Here is a 21,624-nt window from a genome sequence, read left to right on the forward strand (position 1 = left end):
GTACGTACGTTTCACCGCGTGTGTACGTATGGGAAATTAAATTACTCGTCTCGTTAGGCGCACGTCCGCGCGCGTGCAAAGAAAAAAATTCGAAGAGAGAGAGACGCGCCGTTTCCTCGTTTTAATAATTATCGAGGAGGCCCCGAACGGGATCGTTTTCTTGCGAGCAAAAAGGTTTGAGTAAAATCGTCAGCGTGCGAGTAGCATGTTTATTACCGCGCGCGTCAATAATTCTCACGTTCTCGATGACAAGCGGTAAACGATGAGTTAAACGATATTCGTGATGTCTAGTTTCATTAATACGGTCATTAAAGATAATTGATATCGAACTTCCATTTTTCACTCGTCGTTATTTCCGCCGTAAACGACGCAACGTCGCTGTCGCGAGGCAAGATCACGGGGAAGTGATGCAAAAATCTTCGAATAACAACATTGCCGAGTCGCGAAACTTTTGCAAGTTTGTCAGTTGCAATCGCTGTTGTGTCAAAGCCGCGTTTCTCGCAATTTCCGTTTCTCACAATTTCACGCGACAGAACGACGTCCTCTATATCAAGATCTATTAATCTTATTTATCAATCCTCGAAAGTCGTGCTCGCTGTTGCGTCAAAGTGTATTTTTCGTAATTTCCGTTTCTCACAGTTTGGCGCGACCATAATGAAATCTTCATTCTGTCGAGATCTATTAACATTTTAACGGGAAACGGACGCCTGCGGTGATTTTTACACCCCAATATCGAAAAAATAAAAATGATGCTTACAGTAATTTTAATGCGCTTCTTTCATTTTTAAAATATTTTTTTTGTTTTTCCTTTCTTTTTTTCAGAAAATGTTGAGTAAATCTATTGTGCTCAAATAATAAACTTACAAATTATAGAACGATAAAAAATATGCAATATATAATTAATAATAACTTTTAATTGGGGGGTATATAAAATCACTCCAGGTGATAATTTACGTAAAAAAATATATCAGGCACCTATTCCTTTTAATCTTCAAGTAAATAGGAAATATCCCAATATACGGGCTGGATCTTTTGTGCCTAATAATATTTTTCACGTGAATTTATGTGTACATTTCTATTAATTTTATTTTTATATTATATTTTTATTATTATATTTTAATAATCTTATTTATCAATCCGCGAAAGACTGTGCTGAAGCGACTGATAACGAGTCGAGGTGTGCGATATGGTAACATTTACCTTAATTAACTTAATCAGACGGTCCCAGTCTCGGACATTCCCAGTCGCGTACTTGAAAACGCGCGCGGAGAAAAACTAATCGGTTTTAATCGCTGCGACCGGCTCAATCGATCGCCCGACGATCGTCGAGACAATCGGCATCGGGCGACCGCGGGAGCTTATCATCACCACACTTGGGATTCACCGCGGCACCAACTCCGCACCGCGAGCTGGTCGGAGGTTTACTGACACCGGCGCGGCGCGGCACGACCGGCACGATGCAATGTAGCGGCGCGGAGCGGAGCGGAGCACCGCGCGCGGTGCTGAGGCGCCTTCACCTGCTCGTAATGTAAGCAGAGTTTATCTGAGTTTATCTCGCGATACATCATGCGCGGGGCTAGGACGTAAGGGACACACGCGTGCACACGCGCGCACGTCCTCGACGTGTAGCCGATAATCAAACGTTTTCTCGTCGTATGCGTATATACGCAAAGCGAGCATGAAACGGGAATGTAGAACTGGATAAATCGCCGCGGATAAGTCGAGACGCATCGCAAAAGAGTGACTCCTTAATAAAAAATTTTTCATATAAAAGTATGTATAAATGTGTAGAGAATTATACGCTGTTAAATATTAAAGAAATTTAAACAAATACCTTGATTGCTAAGTAATATTTTGTTATTTTTAACCATATGTGTCGAAATTTATTATTTTAACACAAAACAGTATTATTTTAACTTCATTGCTTTAGTTAGATTAACGACATATTGAGCAGGAGCAGTAATGATCTACAGAAATGGTTAAAAACGACTCAAGTTGAGTACATAATTTGACACTACGAATTTAATAGTATATATTATGAAATATGTTCATATATGTTTCCTTTCTCTTTTGTATAATCTCTGTTCGTATATACAGAAAAAAAATAATAACAAGAATTAAAAAATAATTAAAAGGATAACTTTCGCGTTGTTTATTTAAAAAAAAAATAAAGTTTGAGGAAATGAGAAAAAATTACCTATATATATAATTGTCTTATAATTTTCTACACACCTATAAAATATGAAACAGATTTGAAGAATCAAGATACGCGTATAAAATATTAAAGACACATATATGTAAGAATACATGACATACATATAAAATGATAAATAAGACTCTAGCCTGAAATCTAACGCAAGTTACAGATTCTTTAAAATAGGCCTAAAATATGTGTGACACATTGCAATTACAGATTGCAGATATGATGTCGTCTCATTGGATGCATCATGTATTAAAACTAGAGTTATCTAGGTGAAACGCTTGATGTAAAATGAAACGGTTTCTACGGATAATTTCCTATCGGATACACGTGCGACAAAAATTAGTAGTTTTCACGGATATGAAAGTTCATAAAGTACGTTTTATTCGAAGGAAAACGTTAAAGAAACGCTTATAATTTGCGGAAACTTTTATGTATTGAAATGTCTTGTGTACATCATTTAATTACTCGAAGTAATTACAATTTTACGAAAATAAATTTGATTTATTTATTATAATAAATTTATTATAAAGCGTCTATCTAGAAATATTATTTTTTTTATCATTTTTTTTAGAGTAAAAAATAATATTGGAGTCGAAGCGAATAGACGTTGCATATATTATATATATGGGTGAAGAACATATTTTATACTTTATACTTCGAATCTAATACTAAAATCGAATCGCGATATAATGTTTTGTGATTATAAATCACACGGATTAGAAAAAAAACAAAAGATATACATATTATACTTTTAATTTTGTAACGAATGAAAGTGATATAGAAATTATAGTTATATTAGCTGATTTGCTAGCTTGAATCCGCCCATTTTTTAGCAGTATTATTTAAACACATCTGATTCTACGCTAAAATTTGAAACAAACTCATATTGATAACGCATTTTTAATTTATTATGATCCGATTATAATATCTATTTAATTATCGAAATATTTTCAAGATAATCATAATGTGTCTTACACCAATTTGCATAAATGTTAAATTTGATAAATTAGCCTACAGTGCAGTATTAATTTTCCAATTTATTACAATCCAGATTTTTCATAAATACGTATACATGTCTATGGTGTAATAATATTATTGTATATTGTACATTTTTATAATTATTATCTATTTGTGTGAATCGTTCACGCAGATAATAATTATTTTAAAAAAATGTAGTTTTGCAAAAATATATATCTATATTATTGTAAATGTATACATTTATTTATAAAATATTTGGATAAAACATAAAATTAATATTGCATTAAATTTCATGTAGAGTAATTCAAATTAGACACATCGGATCCATATTTGATAATTACAAAAATTTATTTATTTTGAGTCTTTTTTAATAGTTTATCGACTACTCATAATCAAGTAATTATGTCGACGAGATGTTAAATTATAAAGACTGCATAAATTATCGTGATTATCAAATGAGCCCAATGACTGAAAAATATGGACGTTTTCGATTGTCGACATAAATTTTTCAACCATCGGTAAAATATCTGAATAATTTGTCTATGTCGGCAATTGATAAGTTTATATCGATAATCGATAATATCAATACTCTTCAATTATCTTCGCATCTAACGGGTCTCCATTATAATTATAATCATTATAATTTGCCCGATGATCTTTAATCATTTTAATTAATTATAAATATTTTGTATATTACCTTTCGAAGATCAAGCTGTCCTGTCGGTAATCGCATACGTTGCAAGTGCTGCATTTCGACGATAGATCTGTTTCTCCGTCGGTATCGTCACAGCGATCTTGATCTCTCCGATGATCTACGACGACGTTCCACGTTCGGTGGATAAGATAGAACAGATAAAGCGACTTGCCTCGTCCGCAGGGTTGCGATCTCGCGTTCCCCATTGTTGTTAATTTTGTCGAGTTTTACTTTTTACAGTTTATAACACAAGCACACGACACGCCAAATTAAAAGCAAATTATTAAGAGAAAAAAACTTATTGCTTGATCGCACTATTTTTTGCACACTTGCATAGAATATTACAGTTCTGCATAATGTCTTTATTAATTAAATTACGCGTTTATCTTTCCAAGTCAATCACGCGCAGAACTTTTTAACTTTCACATTCGGTACACTTTGTCACTGCTCGACACCCTGAGAATGAATTTGCGTAAGTTTTCCCGAGAGATACTTTTTCCGCGTTACATGTAATGCGAAGATCGCATGACCGGCCATCGAGACCGTGAGATTCTGAACTGCTTGAGTCCCGCGTGCCATGACCCCGGCCTTCAAGTCAGAGTCGTGTAACAGCTTAAGTAATAGCTTATGCTTTCCTTCACGGGCGGTGTGGCGAACTCGGAAGACAGGTCTTTGCAACCCACTGAATTTATCATTTGTTTTTGTCATTCGATTTAACATGTTCGTTAGATTTTGAAGGCTTTCGTCTCTGGACTACATTGCATCTATGTCATCTATCCTTAAACAGATTTAAAATAATAATTACTCGGGATATATAATTAAAATCTCAGACCAGACATTACTATGCATTGCGATGCCTTTTTTTTATTATTCGATACTAATAAAGTAGATTCTATTTTTTTGGGGACGTAGAAACCAAAAATGTGAGCGTCATGTGACTTGTCTTATCATGGTGAGAATTGTGATTGTATTATATGATATTGGCACAAATGTATTAATTTAGTTTTCGATAAGTTCGTATATATATATCTCTAATTTCTTTCGCAAATTTCGGTGTATTGTGTATGGTGTATTCCAATTTCTTCTTTTTTATGCCAGTGTCTGGCTTTACTTCCTGTTCCAATTGTTTATCCATTATGAATGACTGTTGTATTAAATCGCGAATGCGCACGGTCCGTAATATTACTTCATTACTCGGCATTGCCCGTACGATTGTGTTTACACTTGCGTAATTACGGGTCGAGACAAGAACTCGAAAGTAGCACTTATTTAGAATGAACGCTGCATACTGCACTTCTTCAAATGGCGAGGGGATTAAAACGCGATTTTACGACGCGACTTTATTAAGATCTCGTCCCGTAGAACGTCCGTAAATTACACTCACGACACTCACGTGGGAATGTTTTATGTTAGATGTAATTATATCTCCCGTTCTAATAAAAATCTATTTATGAAACAGAATGTGTTTGCTTCAAAATTACTTTAATTTCGTATTTTTTCTTCTATTTTTGTGTTCGCGAATATTGTAAATAACTACAATATGTATAAATATATATAATTATATATAAAATATGTCCATATACATTTTAATATACCTATTTTATATGATTATATATAGACAGTTTTTCTCATTTTCTCAAATTTTACTTTTATTAAAAAAAAACAATGTGAAAATTATCCTTTTAATTATTTTTTAATTCTTCTTATTACAATATTATTTTTCATATATATACGAACAGAGATTATACAATAGAGAAAAAACCTACATGGACATATTTTGTATAATTATGTATATATATGTATACATATATTCACATGTTTTTATATAAAAAATTTTTTATAGACTGTGAATGTATTATCGCGCAAACATTTACATTTACTGGCTCATATACTGAAAATCTTTGTTTAAATATTATCTAGTTATACACGATTTTTACTTTGGTTTTTTCGATACTTCTATTTTCTATCGTCTTTTGATTCACAATATACGCAGTCACTATTTACGCTTTCCCACGAAATTATAAGATCGCTTACGTACGTGACCGTGTATAAGTACAACTAGTTCTTCTTCTGATTGCGGATGTGTCATTAGTGTCACTGTCACTGAAATGCCTCAGAAATTCTCACGTTTGTTCACCACGCGTGATGTTCACTAACCGCATCGCTCTAGCTGTCGCGAAGAGGACGCGATTTTCTCCAAGTATTTTAAAATATTCCATCGCGCTTTTGGCTCAAACGATCGTAATTATCTTTTTTTTGTCAGCGTAACGGAGCCTCGCGATTATTTCGAGTGACTCGTCGATGTTCTCGCTAAGTGCGACAGCGATTTATCTTCCCTCCATTATTCGTTCGTAAATCAGTCTTGTACGCAGTCGTTACTTACATTTACATGTGCCTTTCAAACGAACTTGTCCCACCGCTTGATATGAAGATTAATCTTCAATCTCGATTTTGATAGTTCTGTATATTGTATAGTTTGGAAAAAAAAGGGAGTTCATACCAGAATTACCTATACAAATCGAAGGAAGTTTTTAGCTCTCTCAAGATTAAATCTGTTTTCAAATGTATTTCGGTACTATTTCGTATACGGTATCGTTTTATGTATCATGAATTATTCTTGTCACGCGTCACTATGCCAATGAGTCGAGTTGGAATTGTCAAGAAAGTATGCCACCGGGAAATCGTTGTTGGAAAACCTAGTGGTCTACTGAATCGGAAGACAGCATGGAAAATTTGTAGAAGTCGTTATTACGCTGCTTCATGAAGGCTCTAATACTGTCATATATATTCTCTGCTGTACAGAGAGAAATATAGACTACGTTTACACAGCGGCTTATAATCCGGTTTTAACTACCGTATACTATCCAATCCAAAATTTTTCTTTTTTGATCATAATGATCATTTAAATAGGAGCTTTTTTTGATACTTAAACTCCAATTTTTAATATATATACATCAAAAGAGATTGATTTAAATGTTTAGAGTATAAAATAAGCTCGTATTTAAGTGATCATTATGATAAGAAGAAAAAAAATTTTAGATTAGATAGCATACGGTAGTTATTAAACCGGATTACAAGCCGTCATGTAAACGTAGTCACAGAATATACATAAAGTATGCATGTACAATATATACATTTATATAGAGTGTAACCAAAATATCGGGCAGTACTTAAAAAACAAAAAATTTATTACGTTAATGAGTTCAAAAATGCTTAATTTCTGAGATATTAAAGTTGAAAACTCATAAGGCATTGTCGTATTGCATCATCAACAGCAGTCTCCATCGATATTTCGACCGGTATTATCATGTGCTTCCGCACTCAGGTTTTCAAAGCAGACATACAGAGCTTACTTTAACCAAGCTTAAAATAATTTAGTTGACTACGTCCCCCTTAGAAAAAGACGAAGAGTAAGTTAATCTAAGATTAAAAGTTAACCGACACTTGTGAAACTGGCCCTTAGATAACTAAAGTGAAGTAGTTGCGGTAGCTTCTGACAAGATCCGCAATATATCGAGAATATTCACACGTGTCTGGGAGTCACTAAGGTCAGGTCTACAATAAGTCGGAGTCGAATGTCGGATCGGAATGCAGCCGATGATCCAATGAGAGAATTTCTTTTTCGAAAATAAATTTTCCTCATTAGACCATCGGCTGCGTTCCGACATCCAACCCTGACGTACGACTTATTGTAGAACCGGCTTAATGCGGCGCACAAAGGCTTGTCTCAGCGCTGTTAAATTCGTAGTGTCAAATTATACTCAATTTGTCATTTTTTACTACTCCTATAGGTCGCCACTGCTCCTGCTCGATATGACGTTAATTTAACTGAAACAATGTTAATTTAATTAAACCAATGGAATTAAAATAATACCGTTTTGTATTAAAATAATAAATTTCGACACACATGGTAATTAAAATAACAAAATGTTATCTAACTTAAGGTATTGGTTTAAATTTCATCCTTTAATATTTAACAAAGAGGGCTGAAGGTGAATATTATAAACATTAAATTAATATAATATTATTGAATATTATATTGAATATTATGAACATTTAATTAAAATTTTAAATTTAATACGATATTTTGATTTTAAAATACCATGAAGATAGAGCGTAAAATCTGTATGTCATACGAAAAGGTAATAAATGCTGTATCAGAAATCAAACATTTTTAGAATCGTGTTAACACTTTTACACAACTTTTCGCTCTTTAAATATTTAAAGGAATACATAAAGTTTTGTCCAACGTTTTTGTCACACACATTTTATACATATATGTATTATGTGTATACATAACATAACATACGTGTGTGTATAAATTATTATTCTGGTACGAAGTTAATCCACATAATTCAATTGACACTGAAATCGTTGAAACAATGTAACAATAATCTTTAAAATAACACATGTGAATTTAACATTAATTGAATAACGCGTTTCACTAGCATAGTGACATCATAACGCTCTATTGTTTTAAGAATATTTCAACGATTACGGAGCACTTTACTCACATTCATTTGTAGCATTATAGACTCGTGAGACAAAACTCTTAATGCAACTGTAGTATTCAGTAACATTCTTGTGTAAGAGGATTGGAACAAAGAACAATTTTAAATATTCCAAGCACAGACAATCCTATTGAACTCTCTATCTCTCTTCCCCCCTTTCTCTCTCACTCTTTCTTTCTTTTTCTCTGATATTCAGTAGAAGTCATTTATCTTATCCGTGGCATCAATTTTAACACCGACTGGTAGACCGCCGCGCCGTAACGTGATGCGAAGCTGCCATCGGAGAGATTTGCTAAAAATCACACTCAACACCGCCCCCGCACTACTCTCTCTCTCTCTATCTCTCTATCTCTCATCCCACCGCCTCGCGTGAACATTCAATACCGTGCATTACAGCCACCGTGAAAATTATCAGTTAAAAATATCGGCACTTCTCCTCTCCATCCCACCCCCTCCCTCTCGCGTGAGAGATTCCCTCTCGATAGTATCTCTTCGTAGCGCGAAATTTCTTTTACGGTACGACCGCCTAGACACGAACCCCTCTGGGCGCGACCGAGAGGTTGGCAAAAACGCGGCGTTTCAGAGCCCGCGAGTGGCATTCACCGGGCGGCTTTCAAGAGCCGACTGCCAACCCGCGAATGCCCCGAGGTGCACGTGTGCACGTCGCCTCTCTCGGCCGCCTCTCCAGCCGACTCCAGCGAGTCCTCTCGTCTTCTTCCTCGGCGCGGCGCGCCACAGCCTGGCGCGGCCTGGGCTGCCGATAACTCCGCCATAAACTCGCGTTCACAGCCTGACGAGAGAAAGACCGTGGGCTTTGCGGCTTCGGACTGTGGGTCAAGTCGCGACCTACGGCGCGCTGATACATCGTGGGGCCCGTTCGCCTCCTCGAATACCTCGGAATCCAGGGGACCAGGGGATCCGCCTTACTGGGTCAGGTTCAATCGCCTTCGGTGAACGCGACTCTCGATTTAGGACACGGTATCTTTCATTGTTAGCTTTATACATTCCTGCACCGCGCGACCTCTGCCGCGCCTGAGTCTCCGATCGGTTTTGCAAAATTGTCGCCTCGCACATCTCGTGCGGTCCGAACGCGATTACTGCACGACAGCGAAACGATTTTTTAATGATATTAATTTTACTCGCTGCAGATTATTTTTCTCTGAATCTGCAAGTTATTTAACCGTAATAACGAGTTGGTTTCGCTGCAACGGCGAAATATAATTGCTAGAAATGTTCTGTATTTATCAGTGAATTAAATTTGACTTAAACAACAAATTTCTGTAAACGAATTTAATCCAGCGAGAATTGTTAAATCAGAGATGCAGTAATTTTATAATTAATTGAATTTTTTACGTAATTTTCGGAGCAGTTACGGTCGTAACAAAAAGCAAAATCTTTCTTCTGTCCGATACAATAACGAAAATAATAGAGGAAAGAGATTTATTGTGATAACTTTATTGAAAACAACTAGAAACTATTGGTTCAGCAAATGAATTAAGCAACCAGATAAATTAGTCTAGATCTAGATGGTTTAAAATTTTCAGGAAATTATATTTTTGTATCAAAAGAAATTTGATATATTAATAGTTTTTATTGTGAGGAAAAATTAATTATTATTATTTGACAATTGCATTCAAACACAATTTCTTTGCTGCGCTACAAATCTACTGCTATTACTATTAATATATTTAATTGGAAATGTTAAATTAATGTAGCACCGTTAAAATGAATTAATTTTTTCATGGAGCGTAAGTCGAGTATGTAGAAATATAAATTCTATCCTTATACGTAGAAATCTTTGTTTTATTCTTATTTTATCTCTGGCAAACATACCGATGCCTGGGTTTTTTTTTTAATCCAAGCCTAGTCGCACGTAATATGGAACGCACCGTGGTATCTAACGACCCTTTCTCCGTTGCAAAAAGCGAAATTTGTTCCAGCAATGGTTAATTGGCGCAATTTGGATGAATACATAATGACACTGGTATGACGGGAGATCGAAGGATGCGATTTCGATTAAGAACTAACGAGCCCGACGTTGGGCGTAACGTGACACGCAACGTATCACAATTCCTTGTTATGTGGAACGGAAATAAACGGTTCTCTCGCAGAAACGAATGTTTTGATAAACTCGAAACGTCTATGTTATTATTCTAAGTTTTTCCTAACATGATACTTAATTATCTAGTGGATTAATAATTTTTAAATTCCGCCAATATAGCTCATACAAACACGATAATAACAGAATATAGAGTAAAGAAATTAACTATAAAGCGATGAAAGAATTTCGGGGAAAATTCTGTTTATGTTTCAACAACGAAGTAGTTAATACATTGACACATACGTTTTATACATATTTATTAATATATCCAGAAATGAAAATTTCCTACATATGATTCGGTCTATGACTTTCTGACGGATGAAAAAGGCGCACTCCTTTTAAAATCTTTTATCGGCTATTTAGATTCGTTCCACCGCAAGTTACTTGTACAAACCGAAAAAGTTATTATCTTTCTGAAAAACTGGGAATGGATAATCTCATTTAAATAAATAAGGTGCTCGATTCAAATTTTCATGCAAGCCAGCCTCGCCTCGAAGTAGTCGACATAAAATTATCGCGGTAAATCCGTCTACAAAATAGACGCAATAATTTCGTTCGTTAAAATATTATTTCGAAGTATCATAAAGTGTACAGTAATTTCATCGTTAAAATATCGTTTCAAAGTATTGTAAAGTATCGATAAATTCATCGTTTTTTTTATTTCATACAATGTGATTTAATTATATTATTAAGGGAAACTATTGGCAACATCTGATTTGATTGATATAATTATATCTCTCCAAAAGAAAAGTTATCAAATGAGCGAAGTTGTGCTTTGAATAAAGTACTAGCTAGTCAAACAAATAATCGTAATAATTGATACTCGAATTGGATCGTCATGAAATAAACGCAATTTGTTCAATTATTCCGCGAATTTTGAATCTGTACGTCACGGATTTTATTTTCTTACGCTTCCAATCTTACTAGGTCAGCTCGCTACGGGCTCTAGTAAGGTTTCTTGGACGAGAAGTAATCAAGTACCGCTGCAGACAGAGCCCACAAGAAACGCCATTCTCATAGCTTGTAATCCGTACGACCGTTAATGAAAATTATGAAGAATATCGCAGGATCGTAAAGAATGTCCTTGCTCTTACATAAACAGATTTAAAAAATACTATTTTAAATTACAGTTTTTCCGATACATTATTCTCGGTCGATTTTTAAGCGCGATGATGCTTAATCAGAGAGAAATCGAAGTAACAATGTTGCTTCGTTCAAAAATGTTGTTAAAAGTTAAAGTTTGCTTTAATATGTACATCGATTTCACATTTAACCGACATATCAATATATCATTACCTAATTTGCCGTATAATTACTAGCATCAATCACGCTACACTGCTGTCATTCGATGGCAGGTCGCATTTTGTATTTTAGCTTTCAGTTAAGACATAAACAGATGCTTGCTAATAGGTGACGCTAAATTTTCCAACGGGTCGAACAGGTTTTATCGTCTGTATGTTACTTCGATGGTACTGAAAAGTTCAACTCGGAGTTGAAAAGTTGGCAAATTCCATAACCGAAGACTATACATATCAGAATTTTATTGTAGCTTCAAGCTTGGGATTTTTCCCCGTATTGTTGCACGAAAATAAAATCTCGAGGATCCCAGCGTACAATATTAGGTTCGCGGTCTGACCCGAGATAAGTGTCTGCACTCGTGTATCATTCTATAAGAGACGATGTCGCTTCCGGGTGCCTATGTAACGTTGAGAATAAGGAAGTGAAGAATATGGTAATGAGAGATAAGGCCTAATTCTAATGATTCTCAGATCGCGCGCGATGCGCGCGTGCAACTGTTTTTAAATCGGCGTCAATATTAATTAAATTTATTGCCACTGCCGTGCACATCGATCACTTAGGCCCGGTTGCACCAATGTCGCATAATATTTAATCTTAACTCACTCTTCATCTCTTTCTTAACTGTCCCCTTAAAAGAGTGAGTTAAGCTAAGGTTAAATATTATGCGACTGGGCCTTGTATGTTTAGCTAACGGAAATTCTCTCTCTCTCTCTCTCTCTCTCTCTCTCTCTCTCTCTCCCCCTCCCCCCCCGCAACGTATGCAATCTTTCAGTCTATTTTTTGAAAATCATATATAGTTTCAATATGGGAATGTTTATCAATTAAATTGATATAATAAAAATTGAGCGAACATGTGATTCGCTAAATCTAACATATCCCACACATGTTATTTTCGGTCTGAGAAGGAATAAGAGAGCACCGAACTATACATATTACATGGCAACTAACTATATCTAATGAAATATATTTTTCGATGTAATAAAATCCCGATAAGAGAGATATAAACGCGGGTATAAAGGTACGAATTGAGTACATGTAATCGCGACGTATTTCGGAGGCAGTCGTTTCCCGTCTGCTTTGAAAAGTAAAATCCAGGGTGATTTCTCAGGATAAGATCCGGCAGTAATACCAGTGGGTTAGATTCACGCTTGACCTGGGTTGAGCGGATACATGTAACCATGTATCAAGCGGCAAGAACGCCGCTACTTCCGGATGCTTGTGCAATGTCGGGAACGGGGAAGTAAGATGAAAGAAATGATAATTATCGACGTCCAACAGAACTGATCGCCGCGGAGAGGAACGAAGTTCAGCCAAGTAAATCGTTACGAATTTTATTTATGTCTTTTGAGGAACATGCTGATTCGTTCTTTAGCAGCTTTTCTCGGGAAAAAGTATATAAAGCAATTTTAATTTGTGACCGACAAACACGCGGCTGTCGTTTATCTTCACGCATATCGGAGGAAGCAATAAAAACGCTGCTTAGTGAAATTCAGTCCGCAAAAATCTGGAAACAATAAGCAGTTGAGTAGAAAGGCCTGTTAGCGAAACATAAAATCTATCATCTAATATCTACGCTGCAAATCTAAGTGTGTCATTTTTACACGTATAAACGTCTAAAAATCACACATTAAACTGAATCTCTACTTTTACATGTTTTTTTATGTTTAATTATGTTTACTTAACATGTTTTATCGTATTAAATTAAAAGTTAATACATTCAATCGTGTTAAATGACGTGATTTAAAACGGCAAGAAATGTGTGAGAAGATCGAGCTTTCAGCTGAAATAACACACTTGGATTTGCAGTGTATCTCTCTTCTCTCTCTCCTTCATAATTTTTCGAACAGCTTTTTGCATCCGCGATAGAGAAACCGCAAATACAAGGCGATCCAGAAACTACAGATGCAACGTTTCGCCTTGAAATTATACTGTGCATAACAAAGGATTAATTTATGCACGTAGCTATCTAGCATCGCGGCCGTATGATCTTACGTAAAACAGAACCGTAATTCCGTGAGAGAAGCAGACGATCAAAAAAGGAATGTAAAACGTATGTAATGCCTGTAATATCCATGCGAACGCGGTTTTGTATCACGATACCTTTCTGGACAGCGTATATACGAGACTGCGGTCGCCTATATTACGTAAGATATTCTTCCGCGGGAAAACTGACTACCGGAAAACTTGTCGCGGCTATAATCCAGTTTCTGTTTTTCATGTTTTTTTATTTTATTTCTTTTTTAGTATGCCGAGAACCGCAGGTTAATGAAATGTAACGGGAAATATTTTGTATATATACGGTATATTAAATGTAATTGAATCATATTGAAAAATTTGCAAAGAAAAAGATACGAGACGAAAAAAGAAGAGACACAATTTCTCGACTTATTGCTAATTTTTCAAATTACTACACGAATATCTGAATATTATAAGTTTGTTCGTAACACTTCTTTACCGAAGAAAATCGAAGACGTATATGCGTGAGAGGTCGAGTGTATTATTATTAATTATCTTATCTTGCCTAAGTCACCTGATGCTGCGTTACGCCGTATTACAGATTTCAAGCGAAAGTTATATTCCGCGGTGTAAATTACGCGTCATATGAGCTACCATCTCTGATTTTACATTTACTCGCTATCATATCATCTCGCGAGGAGCGTGACGATGTATACAGATATATCAAAAGACGTCCTACGAGCAGAGTACGTTATACATACACGATAAAAAATTTTTCTCATATAAAAACATATAAATATACATATATAATTGTATATAAAATATATATTTTTTTGTATAATTTCTGTTCGTATATACAGGAAAAAATAATAGGAATTAAAAAATAATTAAAAGGATGATTTTCGCACTGGTTTTTTTGAATAAAAAGTGAAATTTGAGTTAATGAGACAAAGTTATCCATATATAATTATATGTATAAATGTAATAATTTTATACAAAATAGTATTATATATAATTATATATAGAGTATTGTATAATCTCTCTCTAATCGGCAATTTTACTTTTTGTAATTAAAACGACGCAAAAGTTATTTTTCTAATTATTTTTCAAAATTATTCTTTTTATTATTTCTTTTATCCTTTATACAGACAGAGATTATATAAGTTAAAGAAAATATATATTTAACGAAGCTCCCTGTGAAATATATATATTATCAAACGGTCACGAGCACGGAATATCCGGAAGGAGAACGACCGATATGTCGCATTCTGCCGTAGGCAACTAATTAAGCTGATTTAAAAAGTTGTCGGAGCGACATCGCCGTTAAGTAGGACGAGACGTTGTCCTGTAATCGGCGATGGCACGACCTACAATCATAACATGAAGGAACATTGATTGTAAGCACGATAAAGCAATTCAAAAATAAAATTCAAGTAGCTAATTATTTATTTATTTTCTTTCGATTAAAACGCGGTATTCAATAACGTTATAAAAATGGTTTAATCGTAACGAGACAAATTCTTGTTCAGCAGTGATCAATCCGAAATCATCGAAACTATGCTTACCGTTATTTTCTAATACCGTTATCTTCCATATTTTTCAGTATATAAAATTAATTAACAATCATGAGAGACAGCGCGTGACAAATCAATGTAAGAGAGAAAATTTTTTTGCAATCAGTAAGTCGTAATTAAATATCACAATTAGCTGACGAATAATTTCTCTAAATTAGCAACGAGATTCTTTGTATATTATTAAAAAAAACTTCTTTCTATTTCTATATCAAATTATTATTTTTTCTTAATATTTGCCGCTTTTTCGATCTTTTAATTTCAATTTAATATTTTAACAGGTTATAGTATTATTACAAAAAATAAAACAGATTAACAGGAATATTTTTGATAATATTGGATGTAATTACATGAAATATAATTCACATCTTTGTCATCGTTAAAGAATTAGACGCTGAATGATAAGAACTGCTTTTACGATGGAAAACGCGCGGAATGGAAATGGGATATCAGAAATAAGCGATGAAACCCTCCCTCTTGCATGGACAGCTGCAATTACAATCTCTTACAGTTAGGGTCAATAGAAAAAGGCGAGGGTCTTGTCGGTCCAGTTTGCCGCGTTAGATCTGCTCGCGAATGGATCCTACTTCAGTCGCTCTCGAAGAGAAGATCCATCTATAGTGCATAGTAATGGTCAAGCCTACGCCCAGCTTACATGGAATTATATACCGTTATATTATTTATACCGTGGTTATGCATATATTATGCCCACGCATGAGCCATTATCCTACAGACAATCATTTTTTTCCTAAAGTACTAAATTTAGCTCTTATACCAAATGTATTATTTTAGAGTTGTTTATATATACTTTCTTAGACGTTCCACGCGGAAAGTCGTAGAATGGCGATATGAAAGAGGATGAAAGGAGATACGAAGAGCATACAAAAGAATTTATACAGAGAGAAAAATACTGCGGCTTCTTTATGAAATATATAGCTATGTTAAATGCCAATATAATGTGGAGTAAATAGTAACTCGCTTGGCGTGAGACACTACCGTGTGTCTCTTGATAATGTAATTCATACGCTTATTATTAACTTTTTTTTTTATTTAGCAAACTTTAATTTATTTAGTCTTGTTTAGATAATGACTTTTCTTACACACCATCGTTTTATTAATGTCATTTGTGAACACCAAAATTAATAATATTCAAAATTTTCAGAACAATTAGAACTTGTACAACTTAATTTGAATTCTAATAATTTAACAGCTGCTACGCATAATAATTATTCATCGAAACAAGCAGAATTTTTTGCGTTGCTGAATGAGGTAAATGCGACTTGAATGTTTACTTACATAAATTGTTGGTGGGACAGTCGTCTTTCTATTCTTGGTCTTGCCTTCCTACGACCTACATGATTCTAAAAAAAATGGAGTGAGGGTATTAATCTTATTATAATAGAAACGAGTAAGCTAAAAAGCTTGTTTTAGATTTATTACGAGTAAAGATTATTTTGACTCTGATTAACTTTATCGATTTAATTCGATCAACAGAATGACTTACAGCAAACTTTCTAATTATATAAACTTTCTAATTATATAATTCACTTGTTAATTAATTTCTTATTAATTATTAAGAAAATCGCGAAACGGTGAAAGACTTTTCTTATTCAGTTTCACCCGCTGCCCACAAGAAGCGATACAGTTATTAGCAGCTACTTTGTATATCATCTTATTGCGATCAGGAATATTGTTAGAATATTTATCCCTGGAAAACAGTCTTTCATATATAATTATACGACCTTCCTTCTCTTGTATAATCTCTGTTCGTACATACAAAGAAAAATAATAAGAAAAATTTAAAATTAAAAGGATAATTTTTGCATTGTTTTTTTTTTAAATAAAAAATGAAGTTTGAGAAAATGAGAAAAAATTGCCTACATATAATCATATATAAATGTAATAATCGCATATAAAATATGATTATATATGATTATATCCTTAACAGTATAATAATGAAAGTACTGAGAATAATACCTAATTTACTGAGAACATTATCCCTATAATATATTCTTTACTTTGCGGTATCCTCCGAACATTCTCATAATCTACATGTGCTATTAGGGATATAGAATATTGTACATAATCAAATCGCAATTTTATTACTTTATGTTTCAATTATTCTTTTTATTATTTTTCTACTAGATATATGGACAGAGATTATAGAGATACGAAACATATATGAACATTTATATTTATTGTATATATATTTTTCGACCGGTTAATATAATTGCAATTTTTTATAATAAAAAAAATTTAATTTAATTATTAAAATGGAATATTATTGGGTGTGTATTATCTACTGTATATACACTCTCTGTACTTGATTCAAGAAAAACTTATTTCTTTGAAATTTGGTGAAAGCTGAAAGGGAAGTTTGAATGCACTTCAGTGCAATAACAAAAAAACAAATCTATAGCGTGTTGTTACTTATTAGAAATATTTATCACCGACGAAGTGTAACAATATCTCGTCGGTATATTCGTAGACACCGGCTACGTAGTTTAACGTTTGTGCACATAGAGACGCCAGTGGACGGGTTCCATTCAAAACGCGGGGCACGCTTCTCTCCGCTACAAGTATGGTCGAGGTAATCACGTGTGTCGCTGCGCACATGCGCGTGCGCGGCAAAGTGATGGAGCGTGTTTCTCCGTTTTAAGCGTACAGTACCAGTTAAGTACTGGATACGGTGAGCGAAGCGAGAGTCGCGGTGCGCGGCGTACAGTCCGGATTGTTTGGTACTGACACCACGTCTCTCGTGTATGGGTCGTATGCGCCGTGTGTAATCCCAAGATGGCGTCCGCGGAACAGGTCGGCCTCAACAAAACATGGGAATTGTCGCTCTACGAGCTGCACCGCACCCCGCAGGACGCGATCACCGACAGCACGGAGATCGCGGTCAGTCCGCGGAGTCTGCACAGCGAGCTCATGTGCCCCATTTGCCTGGACATGCTGAAGAAGACCATGACCACCAAGGAGTGCCTCCACCGTTTTTGCTCCGACTGTATTATCACGGCTTTACGGAGCGGTAACAAAGTACGTGCTTCGACGTAAGCGGCGAACATATATTTACACAACGCTGCGGATAATACCGCTCCACATTTTCCCACGAGATGCGCAATTTGCATTTGCCCGAAAATCTTTTCGTACATGATATAAACAACGCAACGTGCGTGTGTCATTCGCCCGGTACTACTCAATTCACGTAAACGTAGTCATATATGTCACTATATGTGCAGTAACAAAATTATACCACATTTCTCACCGGAGAACGTGAGATTATTTTGATTTAACTCTTATGCATTGCTGATGATGATATTGGTTATTAAAGAGTGATATAACGTTAACTTATACATTGTCAACCACATTGTAATCTCAAAGTTCTTGTTACTTGTTGAAATTATATTTGTTGCAAGAGTCTTATGGTCGTGACATTACATAACGCAGTTAAGTATTTCTTATGGAAATTAATACTGTTTTTCTAGAATTACATTCCATTCATTTCATATTGGAACACGAGGCATTTGTTTGTGCGCCCATGACGAACTATTTTTATACATTTGCAATGTTACTTACAGGAATGTCCTACGTGCAGGAAGAAATTGGTTTCCAAAAGATCTCTCAGACCGGATCCAAACTTTGATCTGCTAATCTCAAAAATCTATCCGAGCAGAGACGAGTATGAAGCTCATCAGGAACGAGTTTTGGCTAAACTGAATAAGTCGCATTCGCAGGCCGCGCTCGTTAACTCTATTACGGAGGGCATTAAGCTACAAAGTCAAAATCGTCCGCAACGTTCCAGAAAAAATGCCAACGAATCTGAGAATGCGAGCAACGCAACGTCTTACAACAATACACCAAATATTAGCGCACCTACAACACCAAATCCGTCTACGAATATGGCGAATCAAAGTGATTCCTCTCAGAGTGCAACGGGACCTTTGAATAGTGGAGGTATGACTAGTTCTCAAAGTGTCAACTTTATTATTGCTCAATATATAAATAGCTTGACAGTTTCTACTGAGATTGTATCAACCTGAAATAATTCTATAATTTTTTTATTATATTAGTTATTTTTACATATGTGTTTATTTAGGAACGACATCTAGAAACTCTACCACACCGTCACCAAATCCCGCGAATCAAATCCCAAAACCGTCAAAAAGGCAAAAAAGCCTTCAAAATTCCGAGAATGATTCCTCTAGCGCGGAGGCTGAGACTGGCGGCGGCGATTCCATGGTTGACACGGAAGGTGAAGGTCCCAGTGAACCTTTGATGCTTAACGAAATTGAACTTGTCTTCAAACCACATCCTACAGAGATGGCAGGTGACAATTCTTTAATAAAAGCATTGAAGGAGAACAGTATTCGCTATATAAAAACAACAGCAAATGCCACAGGTGAGATATTTCGCAAATATATAAAGAGAAACAATTGTATATTTAAAAAAACTCTAAAAGTATTATAAATACACATTAGATTATAAAATGAGAATTTGTTTTTCAGTAACGAATTATTTCTTTTTGCAGTGGACCACTTGAGCAAATATTTGGCAATGCGTTTAACGTTAGATTTGGATACCGAATTGTCGGAATCAGATAGGCTATTAAATTTCTGTATCTATATCGCGCCTTCACCCGGGCAGCTTGTGGTGCTAAGTGGCTCACAAACGTTACGGCAAGTGAACGATAAATTCTGGCGTGTTAATCGACCCTTGGAAATGTACTACTCATGGAAGAAGACCTAGGGAAGGCCTCAAAAGTATCAATCGGATGAGAGCTAATTGCGCCATACTTCGAAGAAAGGAAAGAATTATCATTCATATTGCGTGGAATATAGTAAAATATATCGAGTATAGAAAATATATATCGTTGTTGTATTGTACTGTATTTCCACGCTTTCAGTTTAATTCAACATTACGGAAATATTCATAATCATCGACAATGGTGCAATTTTTACATCTTTAAAATCGGTTGCCAATAATGGTTTTGTTGATAAAAATTGAACGGGGCAACTAATGAAACTAAACTTATGAAACTGATTTAAGCGGCATTGTACGTCCCGATATTACGTCGTTCGAAAGATGCAATATATTGTTTAATTTCCTTGTTACATTTACATGTAAATTTATTATTTTAAAATGAGATTTATATTTTTCGAAATGGCAAACTTGAAATTTTTAGATGTTGTGCCTAAAAGAAAATGCAATGATAATTTTTACAATATTTTGTATATTGCCTTACTGTCCATTAATTAATTGTATCGAGGGACCATCAAAACAGTAGCTCATATCATTAATGTCAATAATAAACGATTAAAATTCAGTGAGTGATAGGAATTTGGGAGAATAATTAAATCTTTTTCTTTTAATATTTGCATTATGTTGTATTATAAATAATTAAATAATCGTATATCGACATTATACATTCTGATTTATCGAATATGCATTAAAATATCAGTCCATCTTTAAGTGTCTCAGTTTTTATGTTAATAACTTTTGAACGAAGTTCATATCACGTTCAGGTTAAACTCTTTAAAGATTTATCAGAAACTTGATCTTTTACCATAGAATCACCGTTGACAGTAATTTCTGCATTAGAAAAAACATTTTCAAAATTTCGAAGGAAACTAAATAAATTTATTGAAAAATGGCTGTCGGTTAGCGCTGACTTAATATATATTCATGAGTGGACACACGGCTTTCAGGATGTACGATTGTCGCTTAAATTCAAATTGAACTGCAACAGCTGACAAATGTGTATGCAAATGAAACTATAAATTCGAATTGCAATTACCATTTCACATCATACAAAGTAATATCTACAGGAGTTTTACGTACGTTTATAAAGGGTATATATGTTACATTCACGCGTATTCATGTTGTTCCATCATTCAATGGTCTTAATAGTCATTAATTTATTTACATGATTCTCAATCACGTGGACCATGCTGTATAGTTTGCAGAAAAAGAATAAATCTATGTACATATATGAGAATGTCTACTTGTTTGGTTTGAAAAGGACATAAATCTAAAAAAAAAAAAAAAAAATGTAAGTACGATAACTGATTCTACACAGGCACATTTTTATCTATCTTTATAAGCGCTATGTCGCTATATCGCTAAAATCTTTGAACCTTTTTTAAATATCTATATATAAACTCGATTGCATAATCGTATTTGTATTTAAATTATCTTCCAAGATTCTACGCACGAATAGTGTAAGACAGATAAATATGAAGATGATAGCTTTCAGATATTCAAATAGCATTACATTCGCATTTGCATGTTAATTCCTTTTGCGGGTGTATATT

General features: G+C 34.7%; 2 protein-coding genes across 3 annotated transcripts in view; one reads left to right on the forward strand and one right to left on the reverse strand.

Annotated features, from left to right (window-relative positions):
- Positions 1-4,394, reverse strand: part of LOC112462524 — a 43,320-nt gene extending 38,926 nt beyond the window's left edge. The window contains exon 1 of one of the 2 annotated variants that reach the window (XM_025028346.1): positions 3,879-4,394. In XM_025028346.1, coding sequence (XP_024884114.1) covers positions 3,879-4,081 — 203 coding nt within the window. In that variant the 5' untranslated portion in view covers positions 4,082-4,394. Of the gene's footprint in view, positions 1-1,200; positions 1,409-3,878 lie in introns of those variants that run through there. The other variant, XM_025028347.1, reaches the window with a different exon arrangement.
- Positions 4,395-17,898: 13,504 nt separating this feature from the next.
- On the forward strand, positions 17,899-21,305 carry LOC112462528 (E3 ubiquitin-protein ligase RING1). Its single transcript, XM_025028355.1, has 4 exons — positions 17,899-18,349; positions 18,892-19,267; positions 19,410-19,712; positions 19,842-21,305. The coding sequence occupies exons 1-4, from the start codon at positions 18,107-18,109 to the stop codon at positions 20,057-20,059; spliced, it is 1,140 nt and encodes a 379-aa protein (XP_024884123.1). The 5' UTR covers positions 17,899-18,106; the 3' UTR covers positions 20,060-21,305.
- Positions 21,306-21,624: the final 319 nt, after the last annotated feature.

This window comes from Temnothorax curvispinosus, unplaced genomic scaffold (genome assembly GCF_003070985.1).
Source record: "Temnothorax curvispinosus isolate PA1 unplaced genomic scaffold, ASM307098v1 QBEX01012496.1, whole genome shotgun sequence".
Classification (NCBI taxonomy): Eukaryota; Metazoa; Arthropoda; class Insecta; order Hymenoptera; family Formicidae; genus Temnothorax; species Temnothorax curvispinosus.